The sequence below is a fragment of the Pholis gunnellus genome (genome assembly GCF_910591455.1).
Source record: "Pholis gunnellus genome assembly, chromosome: 16".
Lineage (NCBI taxonomy): Eukaryota > Metazoa > Chordata > Actinopteri > Perciformes > Pholidae > Pholis > Pholis gunnellus.
In genome coordinates, this window is record NC_136543.1 from 2,986,432 (window position 1) to 3,007,478 (window position 21,047).

At 45.0% G+C, this 21,047-nt stretch overlaps 1 protein-coding gene across 2 annotated transcripts in view; it reads left to right on the top strand.

Moving 5' to 3' along the window:
* pvrl2l (PVR cell adhesion molecule related 2 like) overlaps nucleotides 1–21,047 on the top strand; it is a gene marked incomplete at its 3' end in the record, with an annotated part of 294,334 nt that overhangs the window by 155,993 nt on the left and 117,294 nt on the right. Inside the window, exon 7 of one of the 2 annotated variants that reach the window (XM_079175835.1) lies at nucleotides 16,248–16,867. The exons of the other annotated variant lie outside the window; for it this stretch is intronic. Coding sequence (XP_079031961.1) covers nucleotides 16,248–16,867 — 620 coding nt within the window. Of the gene's footprint in view, nucleotides 1–16,247; nucleotides 16,868–21,047 lie in introns of those variants that run through there. 2 annotated transcript variants of the gene reach the window in all.

Below are 21,047 nucleotides of genomic sequence, written 5' to 3' on the forward strand. Positions count from 1 at the left end.
TTGCTCTGTCTGAAGCATTATGATGGTTAAGAAAGCAACTGGTAACGGCCGTTGAACGAGCTGAAGGAAATTGGTGACCCTGTTGGCAGTTGATGACCATGTTTTGAATCTTTCGTGGCACGACAGTATTTGAATCTGTGTAGTGAATGTACCAACGGGAGGCCTTTGTTGGTTAAAACATGTTTAGTCTAGAAAGTTCACCCGCTGTGAATTCCAGTCCAAAAAAACGTACCAAACCGATCTGCGGCGTATTAGGCTTCCCGTCAACTAAACTCGGCCTCTTCTTTGAAATGTATCCATCTTGTCGAAAACAGAATGCATTATTGATACGCAGCCAGCAGAGTTGGAGTAAGAACGGAGCTGTTGAGGGGGGCTGAGTGTTGCGTGGTCTATAGTCTAAATATTTCAAAGAGAGATACTTGTTTCTCTACGTTCCTCGCCTAAATATTTAACGTTTGGAGCCAGTGCGGGTTCGATGCAGTCAAGATATCACAGACTTTCCCCTTTCACTGCTGCAGCCAGAGGAGAAGGCGGGCCGAGCTCATTGATCAGAGCCGAAGCTGAGCCGAGACGCTGCTGGTTTCAATCATGGAGAGGCAGCGCGTGGGTGACCCACGCACAAACGAGCAAACACGCTACTCGACAAGCGCCGCATACTCTACACCTCCTGTGGGCTTCCTTCCACTTCTTCCCTCTTTTTCTATAATGGTGTTTTTTTTTTTTTCTGAATCCGCCCATCCAAGTCCGAACTCCTTCAGCTGCATGGCTCCAGGCAGAATTACGTGGAATAGTTCACCACACATCTTAACGACTGCACATTACATACATCAGATGGTCCGTGCACCCTGTACATACATATGTGGTTTCATCACATGGAACTAATGCACAAATCACCGTTCTTGCGATATATATGTGTGGATGCGGAACTGCGCTCAGATTTGCCTCAGCTCACAGATTTCTGCATTAATGTGCGCATTCGGCACCGGGCCGATGCACGGGGCTCATTCCGTCCCCCGGACTCATGGGGTCAGATGTTAGGCGTGTTACCTGCAGTGGAAGCTTGGCCGAGGGAGCGGACTATGATTACCTCGGTGCTTCTGCTGCTGCTCTTTTTCCTCCCTCTTCCTCTCTTTCTTTTTTTTTTTGCAGTTCATACCCACACACAGGTACGGGCACAGACACTCACACGAGTACTTACGTATGCAGGTACAGCGCATGCACGGCATCAGAGACAAACACATGCACACACACACACACACACACACACACACACGGATAGCATCCAATTTGTGTCGAGGGCTCCGTCACATTTCTCCAATTGTTGCTGCTGCGAGATATTCCCTTCTGGCCCTGACTCGTCCTCAATAAAAACGTCTCCATCTCGCTCCACCCATCTGTGTCTGCGTGTTGATTTGTGTGTGTGTGTGGACAGATAGAGCAGTCTTTAATCTGTGTGTGTGTGTGTGTGTGTGTGTGAGTATTTCAATTAGCCAGCAAGGCTTGTTCAGGGCCGGCCGGGGTCAGACTGCGATCACAATCTGCAGCTAATCCACTACGGACTGATGCAGAGAGTAGGACAGGGGGAGGAGGGGTGGGGGAGGTCAAGAGGTGGGGGAGGAGGAATGTAAGGGCTTTCTCTTTGAGGGAGACGTCGAGGAAAGGTTGGATGCATGGAAGACCTTTAGGCAGCACAATAGTGTTACAGCGACTGCTTGTTTGCTGTAATTACTGCTAATTGCAGTTGTCTAGTAGCGCTTCATCAGGTTTCTGATAAACTCTTCAGGCTCTTGTGGCCGACAAGAATATTACAACAGGAAACACTACAAAATAAATCACCTGCCAAAACAATTTGTTTTCCAAAGGTGACAAACTTTCCTCTCCTCTCAGGGCTTCCATGGTGTCCATCTAACCAAGCTAGCCATGATACTATGAGCATGTTTATTAGATAAGTTACTACTTTTTATGGAGGCTTATTGTTGCTCTCTCACAGATGATACTTTGATGTATCCTTGTTAGTATCCATTAGGGGCAATGCAACTAGTTTGACATTACCTGCTGTCAATTTTCTTTCCTTGCTACAGTAATAATTCCTTTTTATGTCCCATTTGGTCGAACCCACACAGCAACGCAACAGCACCGACTGAATAGGCCTCTTTTCTTCTCTTGGTGGCATTGTGCAGAAACATCAGCAACCCTCATACAACAACATGTGATGTAAATCAATCTGGGGGGGTCATTATCTCTGTCTTGATGTTTGCTTTTCATTTCCATGCTCCTGATTGTATTCATGAGCAGGAGCACCACAAGAGGGAGAGGTGGATGAAGGAGCAGAAAGAGCAGCGGCATTAGAGAGCAGCCTTAATCCTCCACACACTGGGTCTGCTGTTTCCCTCCCTCGCCGCCCCTCCCTCCCCAATCCTCCCTCTTCGTCCCCTTCTCCGCCGTTTCTGAAAGGATGGAAGTGATCTTTCTGAAACGAGCAAAGGCACGCAAGCACATATTCATTTACCCCCCCCCCCCCACACACACACACACACTCATTCTCTCTCTCTTGGGCTCCCTTAACCCCACTCTCCCCTCTCCCCGACCATCGCCTTTCACTCTCCTCTCTTCCATGGGTCCGGATTTGCTTAGAATTGAGTCACCCGACCACAAACCGCCCCATTTAGGCGGGAGGGAGGGAGCGGTGGAGAGGGGGGGGGGGGGGGGGGACATAGAGAGAGGGAGATGGATTGAGTGAGAGTGGGCGAGAGGGATGGAGACACAGAGAGAGGGAAGGGGAGAGGGTGGCTGATGGAGGTTTTTTTCACTCAGCTGGTTTTGTTGATCAGTATCAACAGCCAAGGTCTGGATCCAATCAGCTGCCTGCACTCAGCCAAGCAGACTAAAAATATATTTGACAGTGCGCGACACTGGCACGCACAGACACACAGACACACACACACACACACACACACACACACACACACACTCACACATGTGCATACAGTATCCACACGACAGCAATGCAGATACAGAGCATAATGCAGCACAGGCAGGGTGTAGAAGCAAGAGCACTTACCAGGGTTTTGGATTATGATACATGAGTGAGCCTGATGCTCATACATGAGTGTGTGTGTGTGTGTGTGTGTGTGTGTGTGTGTGTGTGTGTGTGTGTGTGTGTGTGTGTGTGTGTGTGTGTGTGTGTGTGTGTGTGTGTGTGTGTGTGTGTGTGTGTGTGTGTGTGTGTGCGCGTGTGCACATGCATATTAGCTGGAATCTTCTACCAGATTAATGAAGCCACAGACATGTAGGTGCAACACATCACACTAATTACGCCAGAAGTGATGTAGCCTCTCCATCAATAACGTTCATTAAACTGCTAAACCCTCTCGAGCTGACGGCTCAGAGGGAGTGTGTGTGTGTGTGTGTGTGTGTGTGTATGCTTGAAAGCAACTCGTTCACACATGCGGTGAGTGAGCACCTCGGTCGGGTGACGGATCGCCACAGATTTGCATTAAATGCTTCTTTATGTGGTCGCGGCTGGCTGACAAAGGCTATTTTTTATTGTCTCGAGAAAGCCACCGAGGATGAAAAAAACACGGGAGCGTCGTCTCCGTCACAACTTGACATCGTTCACAGGACTTCCAGCGGGAGTGTCGGGGGTTGCTTAATAAGTCAACAAGGTGATTTGTTTTGTTCCAAATCGGCACGGGATCAATTCACACCATGCATGGTTGGAACATTTTTATTTAATGAGTGAGATGTTTAGTCTTTTAGTGGCTACGTAGGTGAAGACAGCGTCACAGAAACTCCAACCAAAACCCTCATAAGAGTCTTAGTCCAAGAGCCCTGTGGTGCAGCTTGTTAAGAGAACACAGCGTGCTCCAACTGTGAAACTTCACTAACAACGTCATGGTCGTGGCGCTGATGTTGACGCCTGACACCCAGGGGTTTCCTCATCCCCGTAAAGCTGAGCCTTAACAAATCGAGCCCATGGGGGAAGCTGCTTTACAGGAACTGGAATCTTGGCTTTCCCAAAAACGTCCAGGAGACGAACTCGTTGCGAGCGACTTTGTGTTTACAAGCCGTGGTTCTCCTGTCCTCGTGCAGTGGGCACATACATTTGCCATGCAGTGAAAAGAAACCCAAAACAGAGGTGTGATTGCATCCTCGGGCAGCGATCTGGAACCAAAACCTCCTGTCTCTCATATTACAGGTTTGTTTCTGTAATCACAGGCTGCTGGCCCAGCGGGTAGCGCTTGCTCATTTTGCAAGTGGGAACCTGGGTTTGGTTGAATCCGACTTACAAAGAGCAGGCACCACTTGACTGCAGTCTTCTACCTGTAATAAGATTCAAAGGCTGATTTTAGAAAACGCGCCTCGCAGACAGTTGCGGCCCAGTGTGACAGCAGTACAAGACATCCTGTGATCTGGAGGCTCTCAACCACTTTTGAGGTCACAGCGCTGATCTTACACAGGACACACTTTCGAGGTGCAGCTAATTATCCCCCACCCCGAGGCTGTCACACAGTCCTGTATGATCATGCGGGGAAAAAGGTAGAAAAATCTGCTGGCGCAGAAGTCATTTCAATTACACCTCGGGATATGTGTGAGAGATCAGTTCTTCTTTTGTCTCTTTATGTTGACGGACCTGTAACAGAAAATCTTGTTGAAAATAAAAGCATTATTTACCGGCGAACCCCCATGAACTTCGTAATAGGTTAACACAAGCAACTGGCGAGTTTTAATACAAGCAGGAAAATACAAGCAGTCCAAATAATAACAATTTTATACAACAGTGTAACCTTGTATGATCAAAGAAAGGGACAAACACAAAGGACCTGCTGGAGAGCGAATAGTTGGAATAAATATTTCAATATGAATTGAGCCTGTTTCAAAAGCTTGAATTTACCTCGATTATGTCTTGAGATTTAACAAATTCTTCAGCTATAGTTCAGGATCCTCTACTTTGCAGCACACATACACGGACCGGTTGTAGTCAAGTATTAGTCTTTATTTTTAAATGTTGCACAACTTAAGCTAACGCCTCGCTTCCACTTAGCTCTGTGTACATATGCCAGTCAACCGCAAGTCCATTGGTTCCCATGAGAACCTCCGTAAGTGTGATCTGAGTAAAACTGTGTGTGCAAAACTTCAGTTTTTTGGTTTTTTTTAGGGCTGTAATTTGCCTCAAGTACGTTAAAAAACTGTTGCAGCAGAATTTGGACAAAGTACTCAAAATTCCAGTTTGGTATGTACCTCGTTTTTGGGTTATGTTCGGTACAATAGGGAAAACAAAGAAAATGCAGAACACAATAATTCTTACTTGAACATTTAAGGCACTCAAAGTATTTCTTTCTTTATGAATTTGATTAATTAATAACTGATTGATGACAATACAGCCGTATTTATAAATTATTTCTGAGCGAAATGTTCAACGGCATATTTAGTTATGTTACAAAACGTATGAGCCTCCTTGCACGCTAGCTATATGTTACATAGCTAGCGTGCTACCAATGTTAGCTGACAACAAGTTTTTTTGCTTGTGCGTTTGCTTCCCGGCTAAAAAGACCAGGACTCACGGGATAAAACGCGTCAGGTAAGATAACGTTACATCTCAGCGTGGCACATAGCCAAGTCACCTAGCTAGCTAGTGTTGGTGACGTACATTGCATGAAACGAGAAATGTAGTTTGTTGGGACACAAAACCAAATGGTGCTATGACAAATCTCCATTTTAACGTATAAACTTACAAACACTATATGTGTAATTCATTCATATTTTTCTCTAGCCGTTGACTATCATACATATATTTTTCCGAAACAAGGAAAGGGGAGTGACTTCTCCTCTCTATTGGGCTCTGAACTTATTTGACCCTGTGTAAGTGGATATTCATGTCCATAACATCAATAACCAGTCCTGTTGCTCCCATATAGTTGTCTTGCAGTGTGTGTGTGTGTTTTTTTTTTACGGCTGCATTTTACAACTGTACAGTTAATCTGTGCTCAGTAAAACTCCTGACTGGGATTTATTCCCTCCAAGGCCTTTAATTCATGTGGTGTGTAAGAGAGGGATTTCTATCTTGTGTGTGTGTGTGTGTGTGTGTGTGTGTGTGTGTGTGTGTGTGTGTGTGTGTGTGTGTGTGTGTGTGTGTGTGTGTGTGTGTGTGTGTGTGTTTGCCTGTGTGCAGCACACTCAGATTTTGCACTAATACACATATTCGAGTTAAGGTTCTTTTGTATGTTCTTACTCTCCGGTGTGCTTTGTGTGCGTCACATGTGCACATATGTGTGTGTGTAATTTTCGTGCATTTACACTTCAAGCTGAGGGTATAGTTACTAAAGTTACTAAAGTTTTTGTGTGTGTGTGTGTGTGTGGACTCTGTCGATGCGTGTGTGTTTTCATGCATGTAGACGCAACTCCTGCCTGTGCCTTTTGTAAGTTGTGTGTTTTCTGCCGAAAAATGTTTTTTTAACAAAAGCAACAAGGATGAGCTTTCAAGGTGCAAAGCGGTAATGAGCTTGAAAGAGATGAATCCAGCCTATTTATCTCCACTTCCATGCATCCATCTCTCTGTCATCTATCCATCCATTCCTTTATCCATAACCCCCCCCCACCCTTTCTCTCCCCTTCCCGTCTGTCTGTGCTCTTTAGTTTTCATCCCATCTGCTTGCTCTGTGTCAGAAAGCATCCATTTAAAATCTCTGAGAGTCTCTGAGGAGACAGCACAGCGAGGCTAAATGGGCCAAGAAAAATGCCAAAAACAAGATGCTTAAAAAAGTCATTCTTACTTTTCCCTCCCGAGCTCCCTCTCTTATAGTGTGGTTTACAGTTTGATTCTGTCTTTCTTACTTTTTTTTCTTTTTACCACCCTCTGATTATTTCGTCACTGAAGAAAAGCGATGGGGGAGAGAGAGAGAGAGAGAGAGAGAGAGAGAGAGAGAGAGAGAGAGAGAGAGAGAGAGAGAGCGAGAGAGAGAGAGAGCCGGAGATGAAAAGTACCGGCTAGAGTCTGTGATGCAGAGACAGAATTGAAGATGATTTCGGCAGGAAATTTCCTCCCCCTTGCTGCGGCATGGAGGGGTTGAGGAAATGATTGAGGTTGTCATGGAAACATTGGATGCGGGGGGGGGGGGTTGTGTAACATTTGGGTTTGGGGCAAATATTGTGTCTGAAGACCAGGGATCAGGGCTAATTAAATAGACAGTGTGGGACTGTGTGTGTGTGTGTGTGTGTGTGTGTGTGTGTGTGTGTGTGTGTGTGTGTGTGTGTGTGTGTGTGTCTGGAAGTTTGTCTGTGTCATCGAGTGTAATTAAGCAAAGCGTATCTCTGGGTGTTGGTATTCAAACAGGATATAAAGAGAACCTGAATGTTTTTTATTATAGCGCAACAATTAGTGCACAAATGGTGGCATAAAACCAAACTGAAAGCCCCTTTAAATAGTACTTCATTACGTCTTTAATGTGATACATTTAAAACCAAATTCTTAACTGTAAACCAATGTCACGGAGACCAGCAGGTACATTTTGTACCTGGTTTGCGAAAACAAAATCATGCTGTTGAACGTCTGTAATGAAAAATGCTGAAAGTTCCGGGTTGTTGTCTGTTGAGTACGACGCTGCATCAAGCGAAGCGTGAGCGCCGTGCACTGTGATGATGTGTGAGCCGTGGCCCTGGGAGAGAACCGGGTTATGAAAAACTGGAAAAGGGGCGAGCAAGTGTTGGGCCACGTAGCAGCGGTATACTAAAGCTGAGCATGAAGGCTGTAAGCTGGGGGAAACAGCCAGCCTGTCAATTCCTTTTAAAGGCCTGGTGGCCCCAGGCCTTGCTAGAAGCTTGGTGTTAGTGACAAATATCACTCGACTAGTTTACAAACTGGAGCCAGCTGGGACAAGCTAGCACCCGTCAGTCGCATCAGCTCCCAGGGCCGTTGGGTTTCATTGTTGGGTATGTAGAACTATGTTTTGTATTTGTGTGAAGCATGTACAAGCATGCACGTGTATAAATGTGAGAGTGCATCAAGCTAAATGGGAGGACAGTATAGTTCTTTGTCTCACTATTGTGCAATTACACTGAGGTCACTGTTTAAATTACTCCTTCTACCTACAACTTTTACTCAGAGTGTACCTGGCGTATAACTACCTTTAATGGCCCGGACGTACTGTGCCGTAGTCTGATATAGAAAGACGCCGCCTCTTCCTGGAACTATGCAGTGGTGATGCTTTGTCATTCATGAATAAAAGCTAATCTGATGCAGTCAGATGCTGCATAAACAGGTCCCTGTGCTCCACGCCACAGAAGTACCTTTTTCTGCATGCTATCATCTACCCATTATCTTCTTTATTGACGCATGTCCTTCAGTCGGACCTTGTGCTGCACATGCACCTGTCTGGGGAAAAAAAGAAATATTCTTGAAAATCCCAATTCTTAAAAATGCACCTTGTTCCAAGTCAACAGTAAAATATTTTTGCTTCTGCATGCTGTGTCGGTTTACCGTCAAACCCTCTTCCCACTGTACTTCTGTGATATTCCAGTCTGCGTTGCCTCCGGGTCCCATTAACCCGCTGTGATAACATTTAGTCTCGGCCTCACCTCTTCCACCTCCGCTCACATCTGCTGGGATTGTGAGTCTTCACCATTTTATACACACTGCTTATACAAGGGAAGGATAAATCATGACCTCCTTCTTTTGACTGTATTTTTTTGTGTCATTCATTATTGTTAAAACATCCAGAACATTAACGTCCAAATGAAATGTAAAATGCCCTTTAACCCTTTTAGATCACAACTTAGGTCATATTGTGCAACAATATATACATTACAGTCATTTAGCCGACGCTTTTATCCAAAGCGACTTACAAATCAGATTCTATCACATTTCTACACCGTAGGCACACGGGGGCCTACGGTGGGCTTTGGGTTAAGTGTCTTGCTCAAGGACACATCGACATGCAACTAGCAGAGCCGGAGCCGGGGATTGAACCCCCGACCCTCTGATTGAAGGACTGCTTTCCACTTAGCCACAGTCGCCATATGCAAATAAATGACCAAAAGAAAATGTCTTCATATTGTTATATCAAAATCAAAATATGTTTTTTTTTTTGTAATACACAACATGACATGTGCTTACCAACCAATTACAACCAATGAAATGATGGGGTCCATCCATCAATCAATCTAACCCCGCCCACTTTTAGCGGTCCAATCAAATGCAAAGGATTTGATTAACTGTTCACCGCTCAAATATTCCGTTTCACTCGGAATATGTCACAGTACAGAATCTGAGGACTTCCTAACTCCCGTTTCGCTGTGACTTTATAGTCAACATTAAGACAAGTGCAGTACAGCATAACAGTTTATATTGAACTGTGTGGTTGAGTTTAACCAGTGTTTGTGACATGGCATGTGAGATTGTGTGAGGTATGTTTGTGACGAGGATGGCTTATGAGTAATGACAACAAAACAAAAAAGGAGTGAAAGAGACAGGGTAGGGAGAATGAAAAATAAAGATGATAATGTTGAAAAAAGAGGATGTGAGTGATTTTAGGCAAGGCAGCTTCATTTATAGAGCATATGTCTTCATAGAGAAACTCAATGTGCTTAACATTTTTTAAATGTTAAAGGAAAATAAAATAAGAAGAGACATACAAAATAAAAACGTTGAGCACATTGAACACAGCGTGTGGGTGATTTTAGTCCTGTGAGGTTGCAAATTGACCGTCTGTTCGTCCGTCGGTCGGTCTGTCCGTCGGTACGTCCATCCCATTCTCATGAACGCGATATCTCGGGAACGCCTGGAATTTCATTACATCTGGCTCAAACATCCACATGGATTTAAGGATGAACTGATTGTGGTTTTCAAAGGTCACTGTGACCTCACAAAACACGCTTTTGGTCTTACCTCAATCATTCATATGCTACATTTTGGACAGACTGACTTGACTGGTTGGCGAAGGCGGTGATTCCTTTTGTTACCCCTTTTTGCTCTTGTTTTCTTTCTCTTTTTCCTCTTTTCCCCAGTTTATTTATGACTCTATATCTCAAGATGTAACACAAACACCATTTGAAGTTCATGGAGGTTATTTCTATCCATGAAGCAGAATAGAGTTTTTGGTTTGTGCTTCTAGAGGCAAAGATAAACCAAAGGTCAAATGTGTTTAAAGCACAGATAAGCAGCAAACTAACAACAAATGGCAACCATTTATCATACATTTGCATAAAAGCTGAGGAGATGCTCCATCTGTGCCTGTGGCACTGCTTCAAATTTGGAAAGAGATATAGAAGAGCAAACTTTCAGCGTAGAGAAGCCTGCACTTAAAAGCAGAACATGTCTTTTTACACTGATGATGGTGGAATGGTGATGGGGCACTTGTGCTACTTGTTTGCCAGATAGGAAAGAGAAGTATTTGCCCACTGTTTTTCTGAATGCAAGCTATTCTCAGACTATCCATGACCATGCCATTCATAATCCTGGAATGTCACCAGGTTAGCGAAGTATAGCTAGCTATGACCTGAAAAGCTAACGGCAAGAATGGCTGGTGAGAAGCTCGAAACGAGGCTCACAAGCTAAAGAAAGGACTTATAATATCTCTTCACCGCACCATATCCATAGCAGCTCCTATGTAACCCAAGAAAATCAAACTGATTACTGTGGCACTTGATAAACTCAACCATTATGAGCAGGTCTCTTTGGAATACAGGTTTGTATGGCCGACGTCCCAGGTTAAAGGTTGTTCTACTTATGCGGGAGACACTATTTAATCATTGTGCATCATCTGTGGTACACCTGCGAGTATTCTTGGAGAACGTGGCCCAGCCAACAGTCCCGCTGACCTTTGTCTTAACATCAACAATGAGTTGCATTTTCAGGAACCTGCTCAGCTTTGAGTAGGAGGGGTTGTTTGGATTTCCTAGAAGCACGTCGTTCTACAGGTTTTCTATTTTTTTTGTATTTTCCATGCAATCCATAGTAATAATGGAATTATTCAGAATACGTAATGAGCCCAATGGGAGAGCCAGAAGCTCGGTGTGTAATCGCTGTTCCTAACCGATTCCATGTCTCAAGTGCTTGTGGAAGTAGCATCCCATACAATTATATGGCATAGTTTATTTATTAATGCAGAATGTAGACTCTTTGTGAGGGAGCGATGTCTCATCCGTTTGTGTTTTGTCTTCAAGGACAAGCTGTTGGGTACATTTTTTTTAGATGTCTTGTCCTTGACCAAAAGCTGAGTTTAATGAGGATTCCCGCTGTGGAGCTTTTAGAATCACTGCCTCTGGCTTATTATAAGATGTATTCAAAAGCAGCACTCTGTCTTTTCAGGACAGATTTTTTTTTAGTGTGTAAGAATGCACAGAAAGAGGAAGGAGCAAGGTGGTGAAGGAGGATCAGCGAGAAATTATTTTTATTATCATCACTTCATACCTCTTTTGGCCTTTGAGGCGCTCTTTTTCTCATGTGATTAATTCACACATTGATATATTACTTTCCACAAAGAACACAAATATTCTCCTGCGAAGAAGCGACATAACTTTTCATCAAGTTTGATTTTTCTGACCTTCCGCACTGCGAGTAAAGGCATCGACCAATCACGTTGTGCGGAAACGGGTTGGAAGTCAGAGCCAAGACGGCAAACTTTATTATGCTTTTCAACTTTTTACATTGGCAGCGCAGACCAGATCCACTCTTTGGTTTTTCACTTTCACAATAAAAGCTCAAGACATAACATATTCAAAATTCTTACCACACATTTTTGCATCGAGCTAAAAGTAGTACAGTACAGTTCTTTGTCTCACTATTGTGCAATTACAGTATACTGAGGTCACTGTTTAAATTACTCCTTCTACCTACAACTTTTACTCAGAGTGTACCTGGCGTATAACTACCTTTAATGGCCTGGACGTACTGTGCCGTAGTCTGATATAGAAAGACGCCGCCTCTTCCTGGAACTATGCGCAGTGGTGATGCTTTGTCATTCATGAATAAAAGCTAATCTGATGCAGTCAGATGCTGCATAAACAGGTCCCTGTGCTCCACGCCACAGAAGTACCTTTTTCTGCACGCTATCATCTACCCATTATCTTCTTTATTGACGCATGTCCTTCAGTTGGACCATGTGCTGCAAACGTTGTGTTGCGATGGCAAACTTTATTACGCTTTTCAACTTTTTACATCGGCAGCGCAGACCAGATCCACTTTGGTTTTCCACTTTCACAAAAAAAGCTCTACATAACATATTCTAATATGATTACCACACATTTTTGTGTGGTTTATTTGTCACCTCTTCCACTGCTTAAATAAGTAGATTTTTCTTTCCCCTCTCTCTCTCTCTCTCTCTCGGTCTATATCTCTCCACCTCTAACTCTTTACACCTTGCCTCCTCACATCCCAAATCTTCTCATTTAGATTATCCCTACTGCAGTGAATATAACTGAGTAGTAATGGATGGTTTTCATGGGTCTCTCTCTCTCTCTCTCTCTCTCTCTCTCTCTCTTTCTCTCCTGCTCTCTTTTCCTCCCTCCCTCCCCTAATCTCTTCCATGTACATGACACTAATGCAGAGACTGATATAAGCTCCCCTGCCTCTCTCTTTGACATTTATCACCGTGCTTCTTAATGCAGACAGGCTGCTGCTGTTGATGAGAAATAAGGATGACAAGCGTGGCCTATTTTCTTGCTAACGATAGCCTCACTGCTTATTTTGTCGTCGTTGTCGTCCACCCCCCCCCCCCCCCCCCCCCCCCACCCCAAAGAAAATGTGTTCACAGAACCGTGTTTACCAAAGCGTCTCATTGGGGCGGGTGGCGAGGATATGACACTGGCGTCGATCATGCTCCCGGCACATTTTTGTCAGAGCTAATCCACGATCCATTACTGTTTTAGATTGTAATAAGTGATGTCAGAGAACGCCTGCACAAAGCTTCTATCTGATAAAATGCTTTTTTCCCTACTGTGCATAGATGTATTTTTAGCACTTTCGTAACGCATTAAATGTCATATGGTGTCATGGTGAACCCGCTTCCACTGATCAGCATGGTGGACCCGTTTACCTACTGTACCTATTTGACAGGACAGTAACAATAAATCAGTGTCAAAGTCATACTTGGTGTTATATTAACAGATACTGGCCATGCCTCAAAGAAATATTTAGACTTTTTTGTGCCATAAGTATGAGAAAGTTGAGATCAATCTCATGTCTTAACATTAAGTATGGAGCCTGAGCCAGGAGGTGATTAGCTTACTTTAAGTCCTGGTTGTTCAAACAATACAACTAAATCTGCAAAAAAGCAAACAAGCATATTTCCTGAAATGTCAAACTAGTCCTGTAAATCTATTTCTGATAGTGGAAGCAGACTCATTTTCGTGTTTGTAATGCAGTTGGTAATCTTCTCCATCCAGCTAGGTCTCATTTCCCTTACGTAAAGTATTGACGCTAGATATCCAATTCCAAGATGGACGAGATGCTCGGGCTTTAAAGTAACTTCTGGGTCACAGCAACTACTCCGAAAGACAGTTGACGTAGTATAAAGAGGGACTAAGGCTGCTTGGGGAGGACTTTGGGTTGGATGGGCGGATCAAATATACAGAGGAATTCCACCCAGGAGACCATCGTTCTGTCCTGTGTGGTAACAAAAATCTACATTTTATATTCCTTTGTTTTGAGTTTCGAAAGTACATTACTCAAAGTACTCAACTTAAATCATGTTAAGTTACGTAGTCTAGTTCTGAAGACTTTACTTTGTTAGGTTTGGTAAAAGATCGTGGTCTGGGTTAAGATAAATAAATAGTTTTGTTGCCTAAACCTACGTGGTGCCAAAGGGTCCTGACCAAGTGTCCATACGTGACGAGTTGAGAATGAGAACGGGTTGGTCCTTCCCACTTTTCCCATTCATTGCCATTCACAGACCTTGTAACTCTCATGCCTCTTGGTTAAGGATGCATGGAAGTTACATGTTGTGTTGCTGTAGTCGGACAATTTATGTTCTGTTTCATATAAGTGGAATAAAAATGTGATTATTGCTTGCCATTTGAAAAATACATCATCAAGTGAGAGGTGTTTTTCTTTTTATTCTGAATGTGTAGTTTGGCCTAAGCCACTAACCAGTGGATAGGTAAGAGAAGAGCTAACTAGTTCCTTTACACATGATCACTTCTGTTAGAGATCAGTTATCTTCCCTCGGGTTTGGACTTTGAGATTCGAGTGAAATCAGGCCGCTCCTGCATGTGACCCATCATTTTTTTAAAAATAAACCAGCCAACCTTAATGGACCTTTGAAGGAGTATTGTCTTTACAGAACGATAGGACTTTTAAGCACTTGATTAATGGAAGACCGACAACCACTAAGTTCCCATCACAAAGGGCTATTATTCAGCTGCCTGACTAAATATAATGCCTAAAATATAAACGGCACAACAAATACGAATACAAAATGTTGCCTCGGCATTGTGTTTCCCTGCCAGTCTGTAAGTTTGCGGGGGGAGAAAAACTAGGACAGGCAGAGTTGGATTCATCATCCTTAATGCCTTCTGCCACTTCAATTGGATATCACCAGACACTGTCCCCGAATTTAGACATCATATCCTGTCCCAAGAGCCCCGCCTGGTTTCGCCCCAGCCCGTCTGTCTCACCCTGGCATAACCCTCTGGCATCCCCCATGCGGGACCAGACCAAGATGGTGTTTGAAATCTAACTGATACCTCTCCTTTCCTGCTCGTCTGTTCTTCTCCACCGAAAACCTCCTCCTACTCCTCCTACATCTCCTTCTTCTCTTATCTCCTCTCTTTATTTGTTTTCTTCTACGCACTCAGAATTAACAATTTGTACGAATCACAGGCTTTCAATCCCGGCCCTCTTCATATGTGACATCCACCCCCCACTGGTTTTGTTAACATAACTCTTACTCGCCAGCACCTTACAGATTATTATTTGATGTCCGACGCGATTCCCTCGCTGGTGCTGCCTGGGCACGTAACCCCACACAGTGCTCATTTCAGCCAAGCTCAGATTGTTTGATTGGCATTCACCGCTGTGTTTGCCAGGAGCGCTGGCAGAACCTCGCTGTTATTTGCATAAAACAGGAAGGGGGTTCAAATTTCCCTGCTGCTGCCCTTGCTGCACCCCAGAGGAAAAAATCAGCATGCGATTCACACACAGATAAAAAAAAAAGAGTGAAACATTAGCTGGCCTGCTGCAGCTCTGCACTCCAGGCTGAGTGCTTCTCCTATCCTGGTTTTACACTCTCTTTTCTCCACGCTTTTGAGCCCAGCATGAATCCACTCATACAAATCCTACACTATCTGAGCCAGACCTCTTTTTCTCTCTCGTAGTCCTGCGGAGAATCCTCTTATATATGTCCCAGTATGGGTCTTGCTCCGCAGTGTGAACCTTTATTTTTTACCTCCGTGAGCTGCTGATCAGTGAGATCCGGACTCGGTTCCCGGGCTTGACGGCAGGCGATCACTCGGCCCTGTAGTTTTGACTTACTGAGCCATAAGAAAGGCATGGGGAGGAAGCAGAGGATGAGAGGGAAGAGGGATGAGGAGTGGGTGTAATTAGGTGGCTGGGAGAGAGACGGAAGGTGAAATGATGGGAGGGATGTCCAAACATTGTGGCAGTTTCCAGCCGCGACTGTGTGCTCTTTTTCCACTGAACCTCTTCAAAATAACCTCTCTGCCTGTCCTGTGTGTGTGTGTGTCTCTCTGTCTGTCTGCGTGTCTTTGCTGGGGGCCCGTGATCTCTAACCCGACAGCACCTGTCTCGTTCTTTTGTTTCAATCTTCGACTGAAACAAGAGTCGGGAGGCAAACTTTGGCTCACACCAACACAAAGGATCGTTACAGTAGTAAAGGCTTTTTCTTTTTTTTAGTTGGCAAAAAAAAAAAGGGGGGGGTGGTGGGGGGACAAAAAGCTGAAGTGCCAGCAGCTGGACAGACATGTGTTTAGAGCAAAATGCAGCGCAACAAGCCGCCGGGAGAGAGTGAATGAGTCCCATTCAGCCTGATCCCAGCAATGACTGACTGCACCCATACCAAGGGATTACACTGAGGAGAACATTACTACACACTTGTAAGAGGATTGTAACACACATAGAAGACACTACTACTGCTAAGTCACTGCAGCACACTTACAACACAAGAAGAACTGTGAATACCGCCTCCCAAGACTTCCTTAAAAAACAGCCATCAATTCCTGCCCTTTTTTTTTTTCTTTTCCTCCACCCATTTTTTCCACCCCTCCTTTCAAAACCCCTTCCATCCCTTCTGCAGAAGCCCTGGAGGATCCGTCGAGCGCTGGCGTTGTGGTGGGCGCCGTGATCGGCTCCCTCCTGGCCCTGCTATTGGTTGTCGCGCTCGTTGCCGTTCTCCTGAGCCGGAGTCGCCGGCAGCAGAGGCGCGGCTACCCCGGCGGCGGGGACTCCGTAGAGGCCGGCGCCGGCGGCAGCAATGGTGGGGACTATGGCAACAAAGCCCGTCTGCTGTTCAGTGGGACCGGCAGCAAGAACGGGACGGGCGCGAACAACAACGGGCCCGTCTACACGTACCGGGAGGGCTGCGACGCCACGGGGACTCTGACAGAGAAGGCCAACGACTACCACCACCATCACCACCTCCATCACGCCTCAATGGGCAACCCCCCCACCGCCCACGACATCCTCCTCAGCGGTGAGATGGAAGAAGCCGACAGGAGGAAGTTCGACCTAGACGACAGCATGGAGGAGGACTACGACAGGTTCGGGGCCATCGGGAGAGGCGGGGACATGCAGCCCCCCGCCTACCACGTCCACAGAGGCCACGGTGGTGAAGAAGAAATGGACGTGTACCTCGACGACGACATGGAGTCTCAGAGGGACGGCTCCGTCATTTCCCGGACTGCCATTTACGTCTGAGGACGGGGAGGGGTAAAGGGAAAGGTGAGGGCTGAAAATAGTGATCGTGGTGGAGGAAGAGCAGCCCTCTTTGCCACCGAACGAACCGACACATCGCCTCAATCAGCTAAACACCGGCCTGCTTCACATTCAGCCTGATTAAAGAGAGGCCATCCTCTGCTTGATCCCGGCTGTACAATTTCATGAAAGGGGACGAAAAGAAAAAACGAGGACGGAAAAACTTTCTGTGGCCGTTAGTGGACTGTGGTTGATTATGTGACTGTGTTAAATCATGGAGACAGATTTCATTCCGTGTCAGCCGAATATAACAAAAAGGAAGAAAAAAAAAAGAAAACGTAATGCAAAAAGCCAACAAAGCCCACACCGACTTTGACGGCGACGCTGCTTATTGCTATACGTTCTCGTATCTTCAGCTTTGCCAGTGTGTGATTGTGCTGAGTGATTTGTTTGTGCTTTTATACCTTTTACCAGAGAACGCAACCCGCAAAGATCGGGAGCGCCGCAACCACCATTCCATAATCAACACTACTCATAAATCGCCTTGCCGTTTCAAAATTAACTCTACGTAAAGCGGCTTGTGTGGATGTTGCCACTGTGCTGCAGACTCTCCTGACAGGACTTTTTTTTTCGGGCGGGAAGGGTGGTGGGGGGCAGGGGGTGGTAAGAGTGTCTCAGGTGTCCCGCCCCACCCTGTGACACCACCTGGTCCCCTGACGGGTGCCCACCGGGAGCAAGGGCCGCCAAACTGAGTAACATAACAGACTTAACAGTGTGTGCTACCGCGTGGCTGGGTGTGGTGTTAACGATGTGCATCATCTATATATTGGGCGCCGTCTCGCTATAGCACAGTTGTTGTTCTTGTTCTTGTTGTAGATGTCGTTGGTGTCGTTGCTGTTGTGTAATGGTGTTGATCTCGCTGAGGGAAAGACGCACCGGGAGCCTTGATGAGGGGGGGGGTTTCACACAATACCACATTGGGTCGGTAATGACTCATTTAATGGATAAAAACTCCTCCAACCCCCCCCCCCCCCCCCCCCCCCTTTCCACTCTTTAAATCTCTTCCCATATTTCCTCCTCCTTTATTTCCCTCCTTTATTTCCTCTCTCCGTCTCGTTTCTTACTGTTCCACATGCATCCTGCCCCATTTGTGTGTTTTGCTGACGCTCTGTCCCACACGCATTACATCTCCCTCTCCCATTCTGCTCGTTCTTTATTTACATAATGGGCGGCTTAGACGAGTGCCGCAATGGCTGTGTGCAGGGAGAAGGGGATAACTTGTGTTTATATTCCTATCTGGGTCGCATTCAACGAGGCAGATACATTCACCGGCTTTGTTGGAAGCTGCTGTATTTCATGTATTCATATTCCCAGTCTTGCAAAATGTTCTTAGGCGATGTGCGGAATTATTCCATGTTCTGCGTTACGATTGGATGGAAAGACACATTTCCAGAGGGGAAGTGAAATGGGCTAAATTGAATCTCAAACTCCCAACCTTTTTGTTTCTTTGATTGTTTTGCTTCTAAGAGATCTCTCACTTAGTTCAACGAACATGCAAAACTGGATAGGAAAATTATAATGTTTAACTTTGATTGGGAAATCAAATGATTTGTAATTAATACTTCTTAGAATGGATCTTTTTTTGCAACACATTTGCTAATGCACAGCTCTTATGTTTCTTGAACACATTTGCCTTATTGACTTCCAGTTTTTTCCTGCTCACCGTCTTTTCGTTTTTTTCAAGGCACCGAATTGGCAGTTTCTCAATTAACTGTTGAATTACTGTAAAACTTCAATTAAAAGCCAAGTCCCAATTAAATGTAGAGTCTCTTTCACTCACCGGTTGTGGCTACACGTTTTGACAAATAAACGCAGGTCTTAGTTGGCACTTCCCAACTTCCGCCCTTTTCGCCCTGTGCTCCAATCACAGTTGAACCTCAGTCAACTTTCCGTGTTTGCTCGCGTCGAGGTGAGGTTTTGCTCCCGGCCGAGAGGACGATTCGCTGCTGCCGGGGGCGGAGCTTTCCGCCTCCTGCCGGAGCTCCAACTATCGAAAATGAACCTGCATGATTTTGCCTGATTTCTAGGGGTGTAACAGTGCACAAAATTCTCAGTTCGGTTCAATACGATACAGTGGTGCCATGGTTCAGTACGTTTTCAATACAGCAAAAAAGCAGAAATGCCAGATCCTCGCTGGTAAGACTCTCGAGGGGGCGTGTCTGAAGAACATGGCTCTTCATCTCCATTTAGTAGTGAGGTAATGTCTGGTTACAGTCAGCTAGCTTCATGTAGTCCGCGACGTCTGGCCGTCTGTTGTCAGAGCAACAGCGGGGGCTTCGGACATTTGGTTCTCTGTTTGGGCTTTTGTTTTCTTTAACAAAGCAGGAATTATGGTCTGGCGAAATGAGCTTGTGAATGAGTTGTGTCACGTGGCTCAATAGCATTAAGCATGTTCGTTGAGCCTGGTTTTCCACTCCAGAGCAGGGTCTCATATCCGCGGCTATAAATATAATAATCGCCGTTTGAATCGGTAAGGAATAGCTACCTAAACGCTGCGGGGAGAGTTTGTAGCGTGTGTGCTGCTGTTGGTTTTCCTGCTAAGCTAGTTTAGCATAGCGCACCTCTCCCAGAACACACGAGCCTCACCAGAGTACAATGTTTTTCTTCCGTGGTTGGCGTGTCAGACAGCATGTTGTCTGTGACATTGAGTGGGTTGCCATGTTGAGCGCAGTGGCTCCACCGAGAGAATGTTATATTTCCCACAATTTAAGCTTCTGCATTTTCCAAATGCACTAGTATTATTCAAACGTATTGTTCGGTTCATAATGCGTACCGAACCGTGAGCCTCATACCGAACGGTTCAATACGAATATGTGTATTGTTACACCCCTACTGATTTCTCTCCTTCGTTTATATTACTTCTTTAAGGCTACGAAGTAATAGTTGGTGTTTTTTCTTTTGATAAAAAAGACGTCTTGCTCCCCAATGGGAAAAATTACCTGAGTAAAGTTTATCATCGTAAAAATATCCTTCCATCGCGAACTGTAGTCCTTGCTGTCCTAGCTTCTTAAAGCTACGTTTAATCTAATACACACTGTGTCAACGAAGCTAAACCGAACAAGCGTCGCCATGTTTCTTGTTGTCGAGCTTGTCCGACCTAGCAACCGTAACTAAAGGGGGGCGGGACTTAGGATCGGTCAATTAGACGCCGAGTCTGGATTCCATTGTTGCCACGAGGCAGTTAATTTCTATAGAAGTTCTTTAGATGTATAAAACCTTGCTGGCGACCCGTTTAGTTTTAAGCTGCTTGTATTGCACATACAAAAAAATGTGTATAGTGTCAATATGGACATGCTACACATCGGTTAGATTCCCCCCATTCAATTGTTCGGTTCTTTTCACAGAGACCATGTGCACCAAAGCATAATTCATTCAGATTTGCAGGCATGGTAAAAAGGTTCCCAACCTTTGACGAGGTCATAAAGTCAGAATCTGTCCTTTCCTCGATTAGTAATATTTGTTTAAGTCTTTAAGGGTCCAGCAATCAAAAGGCTCAACTGATTTTTTTCATAGAAATTAATCCAAGTATTGAATATTGTCACGCTTGCTGTCTGCTGTTTTCGATTGTCAAACAACCTGCCCGTTAACCGTCATAAACGAAAATGTATCTTCTTCCTGCACCGTGTTGTTGGGTGTGCTTGATTTCCGTTATTTTGCCGGCTGCAATATATAAGTGTCCTCACCTCTCACTGATTAGTTTTCATCCATTTTTATTCGGGTCGTGTCGGTATACAGGGGGCCATAAATCCTCGGGTGCTCTAAAACGAGTGTTGTTAACCGTCTCGCAGCTAGATCAAATGTATGACATGAATTAATATGTTATTTGACATCCTCATTTTTCAGATTCTCAGAAGTAATATTCATACGGGTTTAAATAAACACTTTGATGCGACAAAGGTCCGACAGGAATTAAAGGTCCTGTCCCATCGAGAAGCCTGTCCCAAATATGTGCCGGTTGAGTTCAGTGATCAGGCTTTCAAAGCTTGGGCTATTAATTGCAGTTTTACGGTATATCCTTTGTCTTTTCTTTCTTTTTGTTGGGATGGTTCTGAGGTGACACAGGGAGGCTCTGGGGAAGTCTCTGCATCACAGGCAACACTCCCTGGAGATATAGTATGGAGGG